The sequence below is a fragment of the Arachis stenosperma genome, chromosome 5 (genome assembly GCF_014773155.1).
Source record: "Arachis stenosperma cultivar V10309 chromosome 5, arast.V10309.gnm1.PFL2, whole genome shotgun sequence".
Lineage (NCBI taxonomy): Eukaryota > Viridiplantae > Streptophyta > Magnoliopsida > Fabales > Fabaceae > Arachis > Arachis stenosperma.
The window spans coordinates 111,850,944-111,873,742 of NC_080381.1; the positions used below are offsets into that span (position 1 = coordinate 111,850,944).

General features: G+C 35.2%; 3 protein-coding genes across 5 annotated transcripts; 2 read left to right on the forward strand and 1 right to left on the reverse strand.

The window, feature by feature from the left end:
* Positions 1 to 727: 727 nt before the first annotated feature.
* Positions 728 to 2,777, forward strand: LOC130982893 (uncharacterized). Its single transcript, XM_057907029.1, has 5 exons — positions 728 to 1,127; positions 1,208 to 1,409; positions 1,530 to 1,598; positions 1,687 to 1,813; positions 2,056 to 2,777. The coding sequence occupies exons 1-5, from the start codon at positions 878 to 880 to the stop codon at positions 2,557 to 2,559; spliced, it is 1,152 nt and encodes a 383-aa protein (XP_057763012.1). The 5' UTR covers positions 728 to 877; the 3' UTR covers positions 2,560 to 2,777.
* Positions 2,778 to 3,606: 829 nt separating this feature from the next.
* On the forward strand, positions 3,607 to 6,836 carry LOC130982684 (1-aminocyclopropane-1-carboxylate synthase 6). 3 transcript variants are annotated; one of them, XR_009087190.1, is made up of 4 exons: positions 3,607 to 4,169; positions 4,312 to 4,431; positions 4,727 to 6,146; positions 6,465 to 6,836. XR_009087190.1 is itself a non-coding variant. In XM_057906732.1 (3 exons), the coding sequence occupies exons 1-3, from the start codon at positions 3,732 to 3,734 to the stop codon at positions 5,747 to 5,749; spliced, it is 1,581 nt and encodes a 526-aa protein (XP_057762715.1). In that variant the 5' UTR covers positions 3,607 to 3,731; the 3' UTR covers positions 5,750 to 6,836. The 3 variants fall into 3 exon arrangements, 1 of the variants encoding a protein (XP_057762715.1); XR_009087189.1 differs by having other exon boundaries at positions 4,727 to 6,074; positions 6,465 to 6,835; XM_057906732.1 differs by having other exon boundaries at positions 4,727 to 6,836.
* Positions 6,837 to 8,667: 1,831 nt separating this feature from the next.
* On the reverse strand, positions 8,668 to 10,680 carry LOC130979413 (protein PSK SIMULATOR 3). The gene has a single exon (XM_057902853.1). The coding sequence runs from the start codon at positions 10,379 to 10,381 to the stop codon at positions 8,933 to 8,935; it is 1,449 nt and encodes a 482-aa protein (XP_057758836.1). The 5' UTR covers positions 10,382 to 10,680; the 3' UTR covers positions 8,668 to 8,932.
* Between the last annotated feature and the right edge of the window lie 12,119 nt (positions 10,681 to 22,799).

The window sequence follows — 22,799 nt, forward strand, 5'->3', positions numbered from 1 at the left end:
AACTTTCATGAATATAAATAATAATTTTTTTTTAAAATTACATTATTATTACAATAGAGCTAGAGAATCAATAATTTTATATTAATTTGGGTTAACATGACTCACAACTATACTACGTATATTTTTCTATGTATTTGACTATTTGCCCGCGTAAAGATATGCTGTTTACTCAAACCGAAACCCAATCTCCAATCCTCCCTCCCCCTTTGCTCAGAATTTGTCATTTTTCAATAAACCTAAAACAAGAAAGAGATACCTATTATCGAAATGGAATGGGAAATTATTTTTTAGTTTAATTTTAATACCTATGTATACTAATAATATAAAATATTTTATACAATTGTTTAATTACATGTACTATTTTGAATGATTATTCATATAGTCATTGTAAAAAGTAATTATTTTTACTAATATAACGTTACATAATTGAATATGCCTGTGAAATTATTTTATACTAATAGCGCATTAAAATTAAATTTATTATTTTTTAATAAAAAATAAAGATTAATATTCCAATTTGTGTGTGGTCATAATATTCCAATTTGTTTGGATAAGAGTAAAACGTCCAATTAAACCGATCCAAACTATAGTTGGGCCTGGGCTATGCTTTCTAGTTTCTACTACAATTCCAATCGTTATTGTGCTCTCATACACCAAAATTCCTATAACTTCTACTGTTCTACAAGCAATTTTTCAATCTTTTCTATTGTGACTGCGGAACCCTAAACGCAATTTATTATTGCATGCACAAGAAAACTTAAATACTTTATCTCGTTAGTCTCATCCACCAAAATTTGCTATAATTTCTAGAACCAATTTTTTCTTTTCCCTGTGGCAGCTGCACCCACAACGCATTTAATTGTTGCATGAACACGACATGTTTGATTCTTTGCCAACGAAGGAAGAAGAACAAGAAGTTGAAAACGATGTACCAAAAAAACTAAATGCATTGTCATGTGAAGAATGCAAATCTAAGCCATCAAAATACAAGTGCCCTGGATGCTCCTTTCACTCATGCAGTCTTCCTTGTGTTAAACTTCACAAAGCTCGCACTGGTTGTAATGGCAAGAGGAACATCACTCACTTTGTTCCTCTTTCTCACTTTGATGACAATATCCTATTATCTGGTACTGCTTCCTTCACCCTTTATTGAATCCTATACCATAGTTCTTTAGTTTAATTAATTATATTTATATTTGTTATATAGATTATAATATGCTGGAGGAGGTGAAGAGGGTGGTTGAATCTGCTCATAGAATGAGAACTCAATTGGGTTTGCATAAAAAGTTTAAGTTGCCTCATCACCTTAGAAGCCTACAAAGTGCTGCTTGGAGCAGAAGAACGAAACTTCTTTTTCTCCCCAGTGGAATGTCAAGAAGACAGAATAACCAATCTCAATATGACAAAAGGTATATTCATTTTATAATCATCAAATCATGTAAGGGTTTATTTCTACATACCTAGTGTCTGATATATGATACTATTTTGTTTCTAAGCAAGTTACTAATAAATATGTACAACGCTATCAGGAAGAAGTATATATATTGGACAATTGAATGGCGTTTTCACTCAACCAATATTATTCTACATGATCACGAGTAAGACAATTTTTTCATTGTAATAATGAATGCTCTGAAAATACACAACTTTGTTTCTTGATAGCATTTTTATGTTATGTTTTTCTAGAGTCAATGAAAATGCAAGCTTCTGCTCCATTTTAGAGAAACACCTCAAACCTGGTCCATGGAACCATCAGCTAAGGCAATTTTGTGAGCAACAGCTGGATTCTCTCAAGCTTTTTATCCGGCCAAAGGTTGATTTCTTTACTAAGATTGCTTAGTGTCACTTTTACTGGTTACATCATGATTTTGCCTTATACTTAAAGCATGCTACCGAGACCTTATCTCTAAGTTATATACACGAATAAAATACCCTTTATGCTCAGGACCAAATATTGTCTTTGGGGGTTATGTTAAATTGATTAGATATATTTAAAGTATTATATTAGAATCCAATGAATTTGATTCAACCTTACAACTAGTTCATTTATTACAGGGTCCTAAGTCACCCTTGAAGGAGTTGGATATGAAAGCACCAATTGGACAACAGTTTGCAGATATAATTATTTTGGAATATCCTATTGTTTATGTTTTCTCACCATATCAAGTATCCAATTTTGAAGTTAATAAGAATGTCAATCACAACAATGAAAGTAATCAAAGTCAAGAAGATGTGCCTTTTAGGGAGGAGGTGGTAGAATATCAGAACAACAACACTGCATATGAAAAAGCATCAAATGAATCATCAGATAAGCCTATACTTGAAGAAGAAACTTTGACTAAACATTCACATCCGGAAAACAAGGAAGCAAAACTCTCTAAAGACATAGCATTTGACAGTGATCAAGACTTGATGGATTTCTATGATGCTCTTATGGCTCAAATGAATCCTGATGACCTGCTTGGTTTGGATAAATTTGCCAAGAATACTGCAAATTATACAGATTTAATTGGTAGCTGTGGACTATTTCCTGAATTAGAGGAAGGTGAACTTGCATAATAATTAGCAGTCTTAGTTCACTTCCATTGGAGAATTGGTGAGAAACCATTGTCAACATCAATCACATGAAATTTTGCAAGTGAGCTAAAGGTAAATATTTTCTGTGAAAAGAAAAGTTTTCAATGTATGCAATTAGAATTTTTTTAAAATTTTATTTTTTTATTTTTTTCTTTATAAAAAATTATCACTTACAATCATAACAAATACCTTGAAACAAATCTGAATTTCCATTTGGCTGATGAAAAGCTCTGTGGGGCATGGTCTGGTTTTTCAACACTGGTGGGGTTGTGCTGGCTTGGATGAAAGCACATGTGAAAATCGCCAATATGTTATGTTCTCATTCATTTATGATCATACTGAACTGTCACTTAGATTGAAAAATCATTGTTAATATACTTTATTACTTTCACTTTTAACAAAAAATAATTCTAATTTGAACTACTATGCAGCTATGCTCTGTAATGTTAAGAACAAAAGGAAATATGATATTATTACTACTATAAAGTGATATTAGTATTTGTGCAACAACTCTAATATAATTATATAACAAGAAAACTAAAAAGCTATGAAATATCACCAATAAAGAAGTCAACAATCCAAAATAAAGAAACGAAAACATTAAATCATCACGTGTGTTCATGTTTCCGAGGACTGGATCCGGTTGAAGCCAACGAGATAACAATATACTAATAAGCCCCCAAAATAGAAAATGCTGGAAAAATCTACAGTATAAAAACTGACTTATATTAATCAAATTCTCTCATATATGACGTCATCTAATTTGGTACATGGTCATTGCTTAGATTCCATATATATAAAATGACAAATTCAGAAAATTAATTGTCAAAATTAATTATTAATATAAAATATATATTAAAATAAATTAAGTAAATATATATATATATAAATATACAAATATATAATAATTAATTTTAATCTATATATATAATATTTTTGTTTTTTTTCCTTCAAATTTTACCTAATTTACATATTTAAGTGAATTAATTAAGTAAACTGTGTTGTTTTTTATGAAAACAAAGCAAAAGACAAAAAAGAGTAGCAAGGTTGGGCACAGTTGAGTGGATATTCTGTTCTCTTCTCTTCTTCTGAGTTCTCATCTAATCTTCCTTCCATTCATTTCATACATTCATTCAATTCACTCGGGTCTTCCCATGACCCGAACCCGAGAACCCGAATCCAAATCCAAAACCTCTTCGCCTTCTTCATCTTCGACAGGGATGAAGCTAATCGTTCCGCTGCAAGGCGTGGTTCAAGGTCGCGGTGGAATCTTGTTAGGGTCGTTAATCCCGTGTGCGCTGTTCTACTTCTTCCAGCTGTACCTCAAGAAACGACGTCGTTCCAACGACAAACACCCCTCCTCCAACCCTCCTTCGCCTTCTTCCTCGTTTCCGGAGCTGCCGCGCACGCCGTCGCGCTCCAACCTCTCGTCCAGGGGATCCCTCACCGGCGTGCGCCTCTCCAGGCTCGCCACTACCATCTCCGACGACGATTCAGCTTACTACGTTGGCCTCAACAGAGCCTCACGTGATCCCTATCACAAGCTCACCAACCCCGATGGAATCATCCAGCTTGGTTTGTCCGATAACACGGTTCGTCACTCTCTCTCTAATTATTATTTTTCGGATTCTACGATGTTCTTTTTTCTTTCGTTCTTTTTTTTTTTAAAATAGTAAAAGAGAAATTAATAATTGTCGTTTTGTTGCTGATTTTTTTTTTTTTTTTTGGTTTCAGTTGAGTTTGGATTTGATTGGGGATTGGATGCGGAAGTGGGGCAGTGGTGGTGACGATGGTTTGAGTATTAATGGGATTGCAACGTATCAGGCATTTGATGGAGTTGACGAACTCAAACTGGTAAGAATTTTCCTTCTTTTAGGATTGGATTATGCAATTTATGTTTTAGGGAATTTTGAATGCGGATGGTGGCATTTGCATGTCTTCTGAATATTGTATCTACTCTGTAAGTCATTGCATGTAATTAACATTGTAAAACACAGAGTAATTGACAGTTTTGGAAATTAATACCCTTTGGGGCATGCTGTTCTGTGTTTGTCACTTTCGGTTCCAGTTATGGTATTGTGCTTGGTGTTCAGTCATTTCAGTTATGGGCATATTGTTCTTATGTTCATTGTTTGGCTTGGTTCTGTAGGCCTTGTCGGATTTTATGCATCAAGTAATGGGAGGATCGGTGCATTTTGACACATCTAATATGGTGTTAACAGCTGGTGCAACTCCTGCAATTGAGATACTATCCTTCTGCTTGGCAGACCATGGGAATGCATTCCTTGTCCCTACACCATACTATCCAGGTTTTGACAGAGATGTTAAATGGCGTCCCGGGGTAGATCTAATACCTGTTCACTGTCGCAGCGCTGACAATTTTAATCTAAGTATGACAGCTCTTGAACAGGCATATAGTCAAGCAAGAAAACGAGGAGTCAAGGTTCGCGGAATTCTTGTTTCCAACCCTTCGAATCCTGTTGGCAATATGCTGACACAGGACATGCTTTACAATCTCATAGACTTTGCCGAAGATAAAAATATTCATCTCATTGTTGATGAAGTATTTGCAGGCTCCACGTATGGAAGTGAGAAATTTGTCAGCGTAGCTGAAATTCTTGAGTCGGATTCAGAATATATAGACAACAGACGAATTCATATAATATATGGGCTGTCCAAGGACCTTGCACTAGCTGGCTTTAGAGTTGGGGTTATATATTCATTCAACAAGAATGTCTTGGCTACTGCTAGGAAGTTATGTAGATTTTCTTCTATATCTGCTCCAACTCAGAGGCTAGTTACATCAATGCTTTCGGATAAAAAATTTATTCAGGATTACTTTGAAACCAACCGGAACAGAATGCGCCAAGTACACCATGAATTTGTGGATGCTTTAAGTAAAATAGGAATTAAGTGTGCCAAGAGCAGCGGTGGTATGTTCTGTTGGGCTGATATGAGTGGATTAATCAAACCTTACAGTGAGAAAGGAGAACTTGAGCTATGGGAGAAGTTTATGAGTATTGCTAAGATCAATATTACTCCCGGATCAGCCTGCCATTGCATAGAACCCGGATGGTTTCGTATTTGTTTTACTACTATGTCTTTGGAAGAGATTCCTCTAGTTATTGAACGGATTAGGAGAGTTGTTGAAGTTTGTAAATCCTCTAGTTGAAGTTCACTTATTTTCCTGACAAATTTGGTTTTACCAGAGGTTGCTGCTTTTGGGAATTTTGTAAAAGGTACATATACACCCCTGGTTGTCAAGTTTAGCTATCTTCTGGAATCCAGGATTTTGATTAGAATGCGCAACCTCGACGGAGTAACCCCGAAAAAGTTTGCAAGAGAGATCTAAATTGAAAGAGGTGGATTTAAATTCTGTAGGCAGATCGAAGATGAGAATTTGTTGGAGTGCAGAGTGCAGTCCAGTTTTGACCTTGGAATGTACTCCATCAACTTTGCCTCAACCAACCTGCTAGGCCAGTTCCACTCATGCAAAGGTGCAGGATCCAACAAAGTTTGCTTTCTTGTGATTTTCTGCACAAAATTGAGGCTAAAAATAATAAAAGTTGGTATGATATTCACTTTTATGCAATCAAGAAAAAATGCAATTTGAATCAATTCAGTTGCAGATTTTATAATCTTGTGGTTCTTCAGTATTCCCTAGGATAAAATTAGATTTTTGGTTTGGTACATCCAAGGAAGGTCTAAAGGACACTGCCTTTTTGGGGTAGTACAAGATTAATCAATTAATTTATTCATTCATTCATCTCTTTCTTTTCTTTAACTTATTCTTAATCAAACTTTATATGATAGAAATAATTGAAAGAAAAAGAAAAATTGGGGAGTTAATTTATCATTGGGGAACCCGTTTTTCTCATTCATTGTAGGTTTTGGTGGGCTACTTGAATGACAAATTGACAATGACATTGACATATTATCATGATGTTCAAATCTAATAGAATCGATCTAAGAAGCACCACTTGTTCAGTTGTTCTAGTTATGGAAGCCAGACTTGGACATGTACAAAGGAAAGGGACATTCTATGAAAGAAGCACGAGTTGTTCTTGACCACTGTTATATAAAATTATAAATGCAGGGTTTATTTTAGACTATCACATGTTTTCTCTGTGGAATGATATTGAATAATTTTGCTTAATGAGATATTCCTGTATTTGGAGAGATTTTATTTTGTTTTTATCTTTTAAATATCTTTGGGTCAAAAGATATCATTAATTAATACTCAAAGGCTAGTGAAAAAAGGATGTCTTTGATGTTTGAAGATAATATTCTTATTGCTTTATCAATGTAAATGTTTTTATACAGTCAATGCAAAAAAAAATTAAATTTCAAAGCCAATCCTAAAATAGTCTATAGGTCTATAAACTTTATGTCTTCATAAAGTGATATCAAAATTTTGAATGCTCTCCATCCATGTTACCAGCACATGGCCATACTAGATAGAAAGTCAAGGTCAAAGTAAAAAAATTTAAAATTATTGTTGATTTTGCTAAACTATATAATGGCATTTGATCCATGGAGATAAAAAGGGCCTTTTCAACTTGGACTCTATAATGCTGTAGAAGAACTATGGGGAGTGCCAATTGCCCTTTTGGGCCACTTGAACCAAGTTTCCATCACCACATGGCGGCAACAACGGTCAAGTGCATTGAGAACTACTACTCATAGATCTCAAGATATATATGCATGAGTTCTGTGTCATGGTAGCTAATTTCTTACTTTAATAATGTAATTGGAGATTCAATCCCTATCAATACTTTATAACTAGTTGTTTATCGTTTTAAAATGCTCTCTCAGTGAAGAGATTAATACCTATTGCTGATAGTAAATCCTGTGTTTCTAACTAAAACAAAATATGACTACTCATGTAAAGATGTTTTCATGTGAAAATAATACCTGAAAATTGTCGAATGATTTGATATATTTGATTAAATTATTTAACATAATACGTGTCAACTTCTTAACTATTATCTTCATGTGAGTAGCACTAAAATAAAATTAAAGATCTCAATACATCTTGCATTCTTTTTCTCTTTTTTTCCCAACTTTATTTTGATGAACTACTCAAGTCTGAACAAACAGAAATAGAGTAAGAATATAAATGAAAGAAAAGAAATAGAATAAAAAGGGTTAGAGGTAATAATATAATTTTATCTATTCCTTCACAACCTGCTATTTAATAAAGAAATTAAAAAAAAAAAAAAAGTTGCTTGGCCAATGATGTTGTGTAGGGTGCTACAGTTACACAAATTGGAAAAGGTGGTGGCATTTACTGGAAAATTGAACATAGGACCACTTATTATTCGCAGAACTGTGAGCTGTTGTGTCTGCTAGTAAAAGGAAGATCCATCAAAAGAAGAAAAAAGACCATCAATACCTAGTATAACAGAAAAATAACAAAGGAAAGAAACCAACAAGTTGGAAGAGAAGAGTTTTTGAATTTTGTCCTTGCTAAAAATAATGCTTTTGAGTTTTGAATAACTTAATCAAATTAAACATTTATGCAAATGAGGATGTTTACCCCAATTATCTGACTTTATTCTATCAATTTGCAAATTATTGATTAGCTGAAATAAAAGAACTAAAGAAGTTTCCTATATGAACTTATAGGGTAGTGAGAATGTGAAATGTAGAAATTAGTAGGGTCCACTCCAATCTGAATGGTGAAATTAGTGCCATCAGTATGGTAGGGTTGGTCATAATAAATAATATAATTAGTAATTTATTACTCATCACATGAACTGTAGAAAACTGAATCTAAAACTATTGATGCAGCGACAGAAACCAACAGGATTAAACTATGCATATCAACAGTAGATGATGATAAAATTATAAGGGAACTTTTGTAGGAATAATTCCACATGATTAAGGGAATTTTACTAAAAATTCATGTCACAGACATACATCTATGTTCCTGACCAACACAAAATTGGTAGAAACAAATTAGAATGGGAGAAATAAGAAGGGAAAAACTGAAGGAGATAAAGCAAAGGAAAAATAAAATCCTATGGACTCCTAATATCTTCTGATAATGATATAACATAAACCTTACTTTTGGATAGGTAGACAAGTGGTGCTATTTCCTTACATCTAATAAAACTATTATTCAGTATTTCAGAAAGAGAATTTTAATTATTTTCTAGCTACTTAGCATTAATAACAGATAACTCAGCTGTTAAACTTTGTTACAAAGTTTCGCATATCCGAACCCCAATCTCAGATAAAAGAGGAGAATTATGTTAAATATAGTCAGCTTAAAATTTTTGTCAAATGTCTATATCTTGCATTACTCATGACTGTCATACAAAAGTTTAGAAACCCATGATGATCTACTTAGTTAAGTCCTTAAGTGGGTTTCTGAATGGTTAACATTTAACAAGCCATTGAAACTGTTGTTGCACCCTTCAAAGAAAGCCTTAGCAGTCATTTCTCTCTCAAACCTCCAAATATAGTTCAAACCAACAAGCAGCTCAGTTATGGCAGCTTCTGTCTTCTCTTTGTCTGCAAAGAACAAAGTCTGCAACAACAACACATTACTATTGGTCTTTGGAACCATCAGGTTCATCTGCTCAAAGCTCCTCTCACTCTGCCACCTAATCATGTTATGTGCCAATGGTGAAATCCAACCAAGAATCCTCCCCAATGCTTCTCTCCACTCTCCAGCAAGAACAGGATCACAAGCAGAGAATCCAACACCTTTCAATCTTGACCTCAGTGATGATCTTATGCTACTTGGCAACATTGCATACAAATCATCCCTTGCTTCAACACCAACCAATTGTGGTGACTTTATCATCTTCTCCATAACTATGATCAAATTGGCATAATGAAATGCCAAAGCTGAAGCACCTAACGTACCATTCATTGGCTTCAATAACTTACAATTAGACTCAAAAAAACCACCACACCCCAAATCACCATTCCCATCAAGCTTCAAACTTTTGAACGGTCTAGAAACATGAATAGCATAATTTTCACTATTGGGATTTTGATCAGAGGGAAAAACAGTGGCTGAAGCTGATAAACTACGAGACAAATAAGGAACACAATGCCCAATTCCAAACACAACCTTAATCCTTGCTAACACAGTGAAAAGAAACCTAACAAGCAACAAAACAACGCCATCGAAACCTTTATTCCACAAAGATTTCTCCTTTAACTCCTTAACCTCTTGCTTCTGCCAGAAAATCTTTTGCTGAAGATCACAGAGTTTCTGATGATCCTTACTATTAACTGAACAAGGTTCAGGTTCACCATTATTGTTGTTACTACTATGGTTAAGTGCTTTTCTCAACGCACTTTCTAGAACGGAAAGCTCTTCCATTTCTCTGTGAAGCGTTGACGTGAGTGACACGTAACGCTCCAATTTCTTGTGTTTGGCTTCGATTTCCTTCGGATTGGTGAGTGTCCACGCGTGCGGGTCGTAGCCCGAGTTAGCGAACTCGGTGAAGACTCGGTGGAACGATCGGAGAAAAGGGTCGTGGCACATGCAGCTGAGTCGGGACACCGAGCCGGCCGCGACTCGAACTGACTCAGCGAGTTCGGCTCGGGCGAGTCTGAGGAGGAACGACTCGTCGTTGGAAACGAGCTTCAATGCACCCTCAAGAGAAACGGCATCGTTTCGAAGGCGAACGACGGCGGCGTCGGAGAGCGACTGATAGAGGTGAAGGAGCCTCGACATGACGCCGGCGACCTCGAATGACAAAACGGCAACGCGTTTTGACTTGGGATTCTTCCCGTTGGAAAGCGCGGTTTTTACCCTACCGAGCCACGAATCGAAGGCCATGGTGAAAAAAGTTTCGGTTTTGTTTCGAAGGATGAAGAGTAGATCGTTGTTTAGTTGCAAGCTAGGGTGCGAGCACCATGTGTTTGTGAAAATGCATGAACTAAGAAAAAGGTTAAAATAGTTGAAGTGTTTAATTCTGATAAAGAGTTTGATGGGTGAAGAGGTGAGTGAGATTGAGAGTATTTAAAGTTTGGAGGGTTAGACTTAATTGGGCCCCACAATCCCACATGCACGCACTTTGGTTATAGTGTTGGTTATGGTGTCATTTTTAGTTAAGAAGAAGAAGCAGCAGCTTCACTAATCATGAAGATTGAAAACCCCTCTCTTTGCTTTTAAGCTCTGGTGGATTGAGATTTCAATGCACCTGGTTAATATATTTTGCTCCTTTTTGTATTATTGATTTCTTAGTTGGTAAAAAGGGACCTTTTTCTATTGTGTTTTGGTCTTGGATGTGTTTTTATATCAAGTATGAACACATTTTTCTTGTTAGATAATTAATCATGTGAAAGATATTTTCAAGTAAAAATGATGGTTATAATGTTTAAAATATTAATGTATGTTTTTTTTTTCCTCAAAGATAGCTATTATTTTATTATGATCAAATAATAATGTTTTCATAAGAAAGTATAAAAGAAATTGGGTATTTCTAATTATCACCAAATATGATTGGAAGATAAATAGCTTAAGAAAGAATAAAGTAAGAATAAAGAGAAATTATTAGCATTCATCAGGTATGGCTATTGAGTTCACGCACTAAATTGCTGACTTCTTGTACTATCTCCGGCGCTGGGCTTATTAGCTTCTCAAAGACACACCTATTCCTCGCTTTCCAAGTGCTCCAACACAGCGCCGCGATAAAGAGGATCTTTTGTCTACCTTCGATTTGAGCCGCTGCCCAAGATAAGGCTCGTTGCCACCAATTGATGAAGGTCTCCTCTTCTCTCTGCCATAAGTCAGGGTTTATTAATCTTAGACTCCAGATTATTAAAGATAGAGGACATTGGAACAAGGCATAAGAAATTGATTTATCTTTCAGCATGCATCTTGGGCAAGTGGCGGTGGTGGATACAAACCGGCTATGGATTTGTTGCAAAGCTGGAAGCTTTTCATGAAGACTCTTCCATAAAAAAATCTTAATTTTATGAGGTAATTTCAATTCCTAAATGCTATTCCGTACTCTGTTGTTCTGTATGTTCTGAGGCATCAATGAAGTAGGAGAATGAAAGAACCCATAAGCAACTTTGTATCCTGACCCAACTTCATATATACCAGATTTTGTCCAGCACCAATTAACTTCATCCTCCTCCTCTGTTGGTTTGATGGAAAAATTTTTATTGCATATATCAACTGAAAAAATTGACTCAATCAGGTTTCTGTTCCAGCTTCTATCAGGATTTAGTAGCGCACTAACATAATACACTTGCAGATTCGGTGGGATTATCACTGCAGCTTGAGGGACATTAGATGGCAATGGTGGTGGGAGCCAGGGATTATGGAAGATGCGGACATTAGCACCAGAGCCTATTTTTCATAGCAAGCCTTTCTCAATCACCTTGCGGCCTTCAAGAACACTTCTCTAGCCCCATGACGGTATGCTTCCTATCTCTACATGTAAGAAATCTGTATATCTGAAATATTTAGCTTTGAACATTCTTGACAGTGTAGAGTTAGGGTATTTCATTAGACGCCAACATTGCTTGCTCAGTAAGGCCAAATTTTGTGCCCTTAGATCTTTGATCCCCAACCCTCCATCTTTCTTCGGCCTCGTCATTGTGTCCCATTTAATCCAAACCATTCTTTGTTCTGCGCCTTTTTGACCCCACCAAAATTGCAAGAGCATGCTATGAATCTCAGTTAAGAGCGTGTCCGGGAGCTTGAAACAAGAGAGTGTGTAAATAGGAATCGCTTCCCCCACCGCTTTCAACAGCGTGTGCCTGCCACCTGAGGACAATAAACTTCTTTTCCAACCCATAATCCTCTTCTGAACTTTATCCTTGATAGCTCCAAAGGTTGCTTTCTTTGATTTTTGAACTATGGAGGGCAGCCCCAAGTATTTGTCTTGGACTCTGATATGTTCAATATTTAGTGTCTACACAATTGCTAGTCTTGTGTTCTGAGGTGTGTTGTGACTGAAAAAGATGACCGACTTATTCAAATTGACTTTTTACCTACTGAAGCCCTTGTAGATCTCTAGCAATTCCAAAATGCTTTGGCTTGTATTAGGTGAGCCCTTGCGAAAAAGGATTGAATCATCAGCAAACAAAAGGTGATTAACTGCATATAATTCCAATGGATATGATGGTTCTTATCATGATTATGCCACTCAAACACCATCATTCCATGCACCACACTCTCAACATAGCCCTCAAACACCGTCATTCCAACCACCATCATATGCCTATGAATCTTATTCTCAACATGACCATCAACCATACTCACAAGCCCTTTCTACCAAATACCTTCATATGACCCTTATCCATCATATCACCAACCACCCATATCACATTTTTGTGACTATTATGAGCGAAAACCTATAGAACCGTCACAATCCCACCATGATTACTACCAAGAATCACCTCAATACACACCATTTCTATATTTTCACCAAGAAGAATCACCTTCCTACTATGAGCCCTTTCTCCAAATTAATGAACCCTCTTATCCACCTCAAGCACCAATAGATGATTCTCTCACTTTGCTACTTCAAAGGCAACCGGATATGCAAAGGAATACACTAGAGTTTGTGACTAACTTGACCAAGGTAGTGCACACTTTAGCCTACCAATGCTTGAACACTCAAGATACTTCCATAGCCACATGTGAAGCATCAAAAGAAGAGCAAAGTATGAAGGAGAAATTGGAAGTTCCGGTGGAGAATAAAGAGTGGGATTATGTATTGGAACAATTGGAGGAAGCCATGATTGTTGAAGAAGAGGAAGAAGTGGTTGAAGATTTAGGAGATGCGGAACCACTGTGGGAGTCTCAACAACTCTCAAGGCATATCAAGGTTGAAGACTTTGAAGAGGTTGATCATGAGATGGATTCAATCATCAATGAATTCCTATCTATAATGGAATCCACTCCCATGGAATATGAAGTTGAAGTTTTTGAAGACAACTATACACCAATTGACATTGATGACCTTGTTAAAAACTCTTCCAATGAATGTGAAGTTGATGTTGAAGTAGATTTCACACGACCTCCAAAATTTGACTTGATTGATGATGAAGAGAAATTGGAAGAAGTTGCCAAGCAAGGAGAAGTTGATGAAAGTTGTCAAGAGGTGGAAGCAACTAAGGAAGAGCATAAGGGAATAGTACTTGAAGAACCATTGAAGATGTCCCTTCCTAAGTCACTATCTAACATATCATTTAAGTGGGTAAAATTCTTACCCTTAAGCTTCACCTTCTCACTTGAATATGGTTTGATTGAAACGGATGGACAACTTAGAACTCTTTGTGGAGTTAAGTATAAGAGGAAATTGTGTAGTAGTTGGAAGTTTGATATTGCGCTCATTAAGGTTGAACTTTCAAGGCGTAGGCACCATGGGTGGATGAATGCAAGTTTGTGTGGGTCTAGGAGGAGAATTTGGTGTGCTAAAGAAAATTCTATGTGTCAATCACCCGGATGAAAGAATCATGATGATCAACTTGAAGTCGGGTGCGAAAATAAGATATGGGATCTTGGATTGCAATATGAAGACCAATTTTGGGAGCTCATATCTTGGGTAGAACTCCACTCGAGCTTGGTGAAGAAGGTTGGAAATTCTGACAACCATTTGAGCAGCAAAGATCCTTGGAGATTTAAGGACGAGTACAAGCATAAGCCGCCATGACAAAGAGCTTCCCAAATGTCCAACTTAAGGACTTAAAATAAAAGTGCTAGGTGGGAGACACCCCACCATGGTAAACTCTTTCCACTCTCTTGTAGATTTGATTAATAAGTGATTCGAGTTATCATTATAGGCAGTTTTCTTCTTCATGTAGTCTTTATCTTAATGCTTTGAGTTTGATTGTGATGCAAGTTTTCCTTGGTTGTAATTGAAAACCCTTCAAAGGCCAAAGAGATTTTTGTAATTTTGCATTTTTTATTGGTTTTGAGTTGTAGGAAGTGTGAGGGAGAGTTTAAGCTGTTTTTAGTATTTCTGAAAAAAAAAAGAAGGGGGCAGGAACACGTATGCACACCTTACGCATACGCGTCGATAAGTGAATGCAGCACCATATATTTTAGAGAGAGTTGCGCAAGTTTGACGCGAACGTTGGGCTTCTCGCACAAGCTGCCACCCACGCGGACGTGTACATCACACGTACGCGTCGACGCGTCGGTGAAGCACCCATACTTCTGTTTGAGAGTCATGCTAACCTGGTGCCAACACTGTGTCCCTGGCCCAATTCTCAATGCGTACGAGTACCATATGCGTACGCGTCGACGCACATTCTCTCCATCTGCGCTTAAGCGAGATGACGCTTCCACGCCCATCATCTTTTAACCCACCCACGCGGCCCTGTACAAGACACGTACGCGTGGATTTAAAATTTATAACCTCAAGAACGCGGAAGCCTTAGCCATTCGCGTCCAAATAATCCTTCACCCTCTTCCAACGTTTCATTTTTCCCATAACCACCACCAAAGCTCTGCAACCACCCGCCAACTCCGACGACTCGCCACTGTCCACCATCACTCTTTCTCTTCCCCTATATGTTATTTTAAATAATTTAATTAAATATATTAAATTATTTAATAATTTTTATATAAAATTTTTTTTTATGTAAATCGTCATTATATTTTTTAACTATATAAAGGACCTATTGTTGGCTTTTTTTTTTATTTTTTTCTTATTTAGGTAACATGTATCTTAAAAGAAATATATATGATAAGATTATTAATTTAAAAAAAAGTAATTTAATTTTTTTAATAAAAACAAAATAAATATATTAAAAACTTAAATTTTTTGTATTTTTAATAATTTTGTTTAGTTCATAATCTTAAATTGTGTGCTTAAAATACACGATAGCAAAACTTTTTTTATATTCTCATGGATTTGTTTGTCATGTGATTAACTACCTTAATTAATTTTAGAATGTCATCTCCCTCTCACTCATTCACATGCTGCAAGCATACCAAATTATTAAAAAGAAAATGGAGAAGAAAACTTGAGAGTGTTTTTTAGTAGAATAATAATTGAGAATCTTAATTTATTTTTTAATATTTAAATAGATAAAAATTTAAATAAATATGTTATTTTTTTAAAAATATTTAAAAAATAAACAATTCAAAAAAATTAAGATGATGAATTCGGTCTCCTAATTATTTTTTCTCTTAGTTATAATCGAGCATGAAATACTCAATTTTGCGGCTAAAAAATTCAGAGGACTTCATCAATTCCATTGACCAGCAATTTTTGCATTATTAGACTAAAAAAATGTGTTATTGGTATTCTTTAATTTTGTATAATTAGTTAGTACGCACTCTGATATTACTAAATTAGATATAAAAATTTATCTCATGTGAGTTATATAAACAAAATGAGTGGTCAAATATTCCTATTGTTGAATCCATTATTTAAATTAATCCCTGAACACTTAATTTGGCGTAGAAGGTAAAACATAACATGACATGTTACAAAAGTGAGTTTGTGATGGTTTGGAACGGTTCTGAGTTTAAAAACAGTGTATGTGATTTAAACATGAAAGAAACAAATCTATGTGGCAAACATAAGTAACATCAGTTGTCAGAAAATAAGTGTTCATAGTGCTTTGTGTGGATAATTGATCAAATTTGGACTTGAAACAAACACTAGTAGTAGTTGTTGTGAAATGCAGATCAGGGTTGGCATCATAAAAACAATTACCCTAAGATTAAGAACATGGACAGTGATATATATATATTACACATTTCACATTACATAGAGACATAGACATAGTGCAGAATTTTGGTGGTGGAAAAATAAAGAAAAGGAAAAATCATCACTATCCACTTGGTCACATGGTGTTAGTGGCATGAACAATGTGTTGGCCAGGTTGGTGCAAAATGATCCAAACACATTTATTTTTTATTCTATATATCTTCAATTCCATTTTTAATGTGGTTTTGGAGATCTCGGTAATTATGTTCGGAGGGTAATTAATTAATTAATTAAAGCCAATATGCACAAAACCTTTTGACAGCACATGTAACATTACTCAAATAAGTTAGTTTAAGAGGTCAAAATTGTTCAACAAAGATTAATAAGAGATTAAGAGTTATTCTCAAAACTAGTTATTTAGAATTCAAAAAGTAGTTTAACAAGATTGCCAAACATTTTTAACAAAGGTTATTTAGGTAATATCTATGTAGTACTAGTAACTTTTTAGGCTAGAAATAATATAAAGATTATATTAAAACTTAAGTTTATTTGGGGCATATAAAAATAGACAAAATATATTTATCTTAAAAGGAAATTTGTCTGATTTTTACTAAGAAAAGAGTAAAACCAATAAAACAAATATAGATATCTTCTATTATGTTGTGTCAATATATTTATCTTAAGATATTTACCAAACTAATATTAACATGAAATATATGTCTTTAAAATACTTGTTAAGATGTTTATTATAGTATAAAAATATAAAAAAGTGAATTTAATTTTATATACTTTAATTATATATTATCATATTAATAAATATAATTAATTTTTAAATTTATTATTTAAAATATTATCTAAACTCATAAATCTAACTAAATAATCATATAAAATTTTTTATACTATTAATACGTTAAAATTAAACTCTAGAAGATTTTGTTTAAAGAAATAAAGTTTTCAATACTTTTATTTAAAAAATTTTATCCTAGGTAACCTTAACACAAGAAAATCTCAACAAAAGGTAATTTCCTTTTTAAGTTTTAAGAAGCATCCAATGGAAGGGGGGCAATGAAGGATTCATATGTTGAGTTGTCGGAAAATGAATAGCCATCCATGATCCCATCCTACATTGATATCTGTGTTTTTTCTTTTTCTTAAAAAAAAAAAAAAACAATTTTGATGACTTGATGCAATGCAAACTCCTTGATCCCTCCCTCTTTTGTTTTTTGTTTTTTTTTGTTTTTGTTTTTTCAATTTTAATTTTGCATTGCTGAATATAATAAATTTGAGTCTTCTCTCTATCCTATTCTTATGGTTCAAGTAATAAGACAGCCTCTGCCTCTTCTACTATTATTGTGTCCATTTTCTCTCCCTTTTTCACACCGCATGCCCCATTTTGTACACAACAGTACAAATTAAATTATAACATGGTATTCAGATATGTATTTAATTATCATCGACATCTCACCCCTTTTTTAAGAAAAAAAAAATAATATTGTGGACAGTGGAATGATTGTGCTTGCTCTACAGTTCCTCCCGTTTATCCTGAATTTGCATAGAGGAAACAATTGCATATAAAATTTAATTTCCTATATATAATAATCTTATTATCACGAACAAGATATCTTCTCTATTATATTCTCTCTTAATTATTATTTTTAAATTAAAAAACTATGGATACACAAAGTTGATGATGCATTACTTTTAGATTTAAAAATAATTAAATAATCAAATTACATGTACATCAAAATTAATTTTTAATAAATTATTATATATTTATGTATAAATATATATTATTTTATTTCATATATTTTTAGTTTATATTTTATTTTTTAAGATATATTTTATAAAAATTATGCAAATAATTATTTTAATAACTAATTTATTTTATATAATATAACATTTTTATAAACAAAGTGGCAAGTCTATTTATGGTGTATTTTTACGTATAAATTTCTTTCGAAAGTAAATTCATATAATGTGAGACTTTTACATGAAATTATGAAAAATGTGTACATTATTATTATTAAAATTTAATTTTGATATATATATATATATATATATATATAATTATATAACACTATATTAATAAAATAATTATTTTATATATATATATTAATCGCATAAATAATCATTTAAAAAATTAGCTACAATTATATAACTGTATAAAATATTTTATACTGTCACTGTATTAAAATTAAACTCTTATTATTATCATCATGAAATGCAAAGAACTTAAAAGAAAATAAAGTTTGCTAAATCCTAGATCAATAGAAGTGTTAAATAATTCAAGAGAATTTCGGTAAAAGAAGCCTCTCTGAATCTTGTTATTGCAGCAACTTAGAATGTAACAAGCACACGTGGTTGAAAAGAATCGATAATTAATTAATTCAAACTCCTAAACTGATTTACACAATCAGTAAAAATAATAAGGAAATGTAATTCAGTGTTTTGAAGGTCAAAGAAGATGGATTTCATAAATTTGTCTTATTGTAATTGTACAATGTACCATCACTTGTTTTGCCAAATCTAAGAAGATTATATAGATTTCTACTCAACCGATTTAATTACCCAAGTACCCACCAATTACATACATTTTTATCATATTAACCCAACAAGACAAAATCATAAGTTCATAACTATATTATATTTAATGCATAGCACGTTAAGAAGGAGAAAAAAAATCATATAAAAAAATAAAAAATATTAGATTAATAAAATATTATTTTAATTTCTAACGTTTAGAATAAATTCTAGTTTGATTCCTAACATTTAAAAAATTATATTTTAGTCCAAAAATTTCAAACGAATTCAATATTATTGTCTCATCTTTAAATTTGATATGATAAATTAATAGAGTGAATGACGCGCGTAAACATTAACAACATTTTTTATTAAATCATATCTTCTTATTTTTGTATATATTAGAGAAATATAACTAAAATCTTCTTATTTAACACTTTTTTTATTCTCTTTTTTGTAAGAAACCTCAAATCCTAGCAATTAATTATCAACCCTCTAAAATCTACGCAAAATCATTTATAATAGTGATCGTAAGTCAGTTTTACTTATTGTTACGGATCCGGTCCATGGATTTCGCGCCCGGAAGGCTCTCCGATCCTAATCCGGTTACCCGGGTCCAAACCACATCACCCTTCTAGAAGATCCGAAACCGGCCCACTAGAGCTCCTAACCAACAATCAAATTTGAATACCTCCCTTATGTTAACCGGATAAGATAAGATAAGATAATTACCATCACCTATATAAAGGGGAGCCCAAGGCCCCCCTCAGGTACGACATTCACTCTGCACACCTTATACCTCCCAGATCCATTTTCACTTGAGCGTCGGAGTGTCTTTGCAGGTACCTCCCCCCATCGCACCAGTCGAAGAACCCGACATCCACCTCGACCCGCAAGTTTCAGATCCATCTCTCAACCCGTACCGGAGACATCTTGTACATTGGCGTCGTTTGTGGGGACTCTCAACGTCATGACCGAATGGCGGACGTCTTCAAGGAACAATCTCCGAGCTACCACGATAACTCCCGAACGAGGAACCCAACTCCCGAACACCGAGAGGCTACACCCCATGGAAGGATAGCAAGCGCTATTCGCCAGATTACTCCACCGCAAAATAAGGAAAACAGCCCCAAAATACGGGCCCCTGAAAACCTGGGAGAAAAGGCAGCCCAGATAATCCAAGATCTCTGCCTCCGAGTACAAGAACTCGAAGGACGAATTGCAACCAAGGAAAAGCACCACACCAAAAACGGAAGCCACGCGACTTCCAGATCAAGATCTCGTCATGAAACCAGACACGGCAGGTCGCCCGAACGCGACATGGCAAGAGGAACGATCGCAGTGTCTCCCGCAACCAGAGACACCAACGCAACGCGAATGACGGAAGGCACGACAAGTTGCCTGAACGGCGACACGTCAAGAGGTATGATCACAGCATCTCCCGCGACCCGAGTCATCAACACGACCGAGAAGCCAAACGCACGAGAAACGACCACGTGATAATGGGAGCAACTCCCTTTACTGAAAGAATCCTGAGGGCAAAACTCCCTAAGGGTTTCGACAAACCCACGGATATGAAGTATGACGGAACCAAGGATTCCCAGGAACATCTAACAGCCTTCGAGGCCAGGATGAACCTGGAAGGGACCGCTGACGCTGTTCGATGGAGGGCCTTCCCAGTAACCCTAGCTGGGCCCGCGATTAAATGGTTTAACGCCATTCCCAACGGATCCATAACTAGCTTCCACGATATCTCGTGGAAATTCATGGCCCAATTCACCACCAGAATCACAAAAGCCAAACACCCCATCAGCTTGTTGGGAGTTACACAAAGACAGGATGAGTCCACGAGAAAATACCTTGACCGGTTCAACGACGGGTACTTGACGGTCGACGGACTCATGGACTCAGTCGCTAGCCTTTGCCTAACTAACAGACTCATGAATGAAGACTTTCGGAAACACCTCACCACCAGACCGGTGTGGACCATGCACGAAATCTAGGGCGTTGCAAAGGAGTACATAAACGACGAAGAGGTAAGCCAAGTCGTAGCCACCAATAAACGGCAGCACGGCAGCATAACACCTCGACATAACCCCCCACCAAGAGAAAACCAGAAGGAACATCCCAAACCGGCAAACATAAATCGACCTCCTAAAGTTGAAAAATTCTCTAACTATACACCCCTGACAGTCCCGATCACCGAGATATACCACCAAATAGCAGATCAAGGTATCCTCCCGAAGGCCCAACAACTCAAGGAAAGAATGGGCGGCAACAAAATCCTATAAGTCGACTACCACCGAGGATACAGATACAGGACACAAGACTATTTCGACTTAAAAGACGCTCTCGAACAAGCTATACGAGACAGCAAGCTCCCTGAGTTTGCCAAAATCATCAGGGAACCAAAACGCGCAGAAAGAGACAGATCACCAGAGAGAGAATGATGCAACTCAAGGACGCAGAGACAAGCCCCCAGGAAAAGCCTAGAGACAGACCCGACCATAATCGTAAACATCATCACAGGCAAAGACACCCCAGAAAAATTGAAATCGGCACTCAAGAAGGATCTCAAGATCTTGGCAGTCAGAAACCAAACCCCAACCGTCACCACCAGTAATGCGATAACATTCTCCCCCGAGGACTGCCAACACGACACCTCGGCGAAAGACGCCCCCTTCGTCATCTCGGCAAAGATTGGAACCGGGCCAGTCAGAAGAATACTGGTGGACACGGGAGCAAATTCCAACATCCTCTTCAGAGGAGCCTTTGACAAGCTCGGACTCCGCAATGACAACCTCCAGATATACCGCAACAAAGTAACCAGACTCGGAGACAACTTTCTCAAGCCAGACGGTTCCATCGTCCTCTCCCTTACCATAGGGACAGGGAACCAAAGGAAGACAATCCTATCCGAGTTCGTGGTTCTCAAGGACTCCACCGCTTACAATGTTATCCTCGGAAGAAAAATAATTAACGACCTCTCAGCCGTCATCTTCACCAAATTTCTACTCATGAAGTTTACCGCAGAAGACGGCTCCATCGGAACAATCCATGGAGATCAGAAAATCGCAGTAGAATGCGACAACACCAGCCTAGCCCTACGAAAGAGATCCCACGATGCGGCTGTCATGTTTTTAGCCGACCTGGATGCCCGACAAAACGAACAACCTAGACTGGAATCAGAGGGAGACATGGAGAAACTACAAATAGGACACACCAAAGAGGAATACACTTTCACCAACAAGAACCTTTCATACGACCTCAAAGAAGATCTCTCATGTCTCTTAAAACGAAGCAGAGACTTGTTCGCGTTAACCCCACCGACATGCTAGGAATAGACCCCAAAATAATTTATAATAGTGATTGTAAGTCAGTTTTACTTATATACTGAAATTAAACAGTATCACATCTTAATTATATTTATTGTTTGTGTCAAATTTAATAGTGGAATAATATTAAACCTCATTAAATTTTTTTGAGACTAAAATAAGACGTTTAAAAAATTAAAAAATAAATTAAAAGTCAATCCAAATATTAAGAATCATAATAATATTTTATCTAAAATATTATGTATGTAAAAAAATTAATCACCAAATTAATTATAATTTATTTATATATAATATTTATATAATTTAATTTATTTTTAGTATATATTTTATATTTTAATATATATTCTATATCAATAAATAATTTAAGATCTATACATAACATGATAGGAGAAAAATTTTCTTGCTTACTCCAAAGTATAAATCAATTCACTACAATATTTTTGGTTTAAGGTAACCCTTATTTGAAGTAACATTTAACAAAAGTTGCTAGGTATATGAAAAGACAACTTAAAAAAATTTGGACAAATGTTATTTTATGTATTAAAAAATACAACTCGTAAAAAATATTGACATAAAGTCTCATCTAAAACGTTGTCTTTGTATGCTTTAAGGCAACCCTTTGGTAGAGTTGTCTTTTTTGTAGAAAAGACAATGTTTTTTGAAAATTGCCATAAAAAAGATTCTTTTTAATATATAAAAACGTTATCTTAGACCAAAA

Bases quoted from the DNA above. Each gene is read 5' to 3' on its own strand.
- LOC130982684 (XM_057906732.1), top strand. From the start codon at position 3,732: ATGACCCGAACCCGAGAACCCGAATCCAAATCCAAAACCTCTTCGCCT. The intron at 4,170-4,311 runs GTTCGTCACTCT...TTTTGGTTTCAG, and splicing joins TTGGTTTGTCCGATAACACG to TTGAGTTTGGATTTGATTGG. The intron at 4,432-4,726 runs GTAAGAATTTTC...TTGGTTCTGTAG, and splicing joins GAGTTGACGAACTCAAACTG to GCCTTGTCGGATTTTATGCA.
- LOC130982893 (XM_057907029.1), top strand. From the start codon at position 878: ATGTTTGATTCTTTGCCAACGAAGGAAGAAGAACAAGAAGTTGAAAAC. The intron at 1,128-1,207 runs GTACTGCTTCCT...TTTGTTATATAG, and splicing joins TGACAATATCCTATTATCTG to ATTATAATATGCTGGAGGAG. The intron at 1,814-2,055 runs GTTGATTTCTTT...CATTTATTACAG, and splicing joins AGCTTTTTATCCGGCCAAAG to GGTCCTAAGTCACCCTTGAA.
- LOC130979413 (XM_057902853.1), bottom strand. From the start codon at position 10,381: ATGGCCTTCGATTCGTGGCTCGGTAGGGTAAAAACCGCGCTTTCCAAC.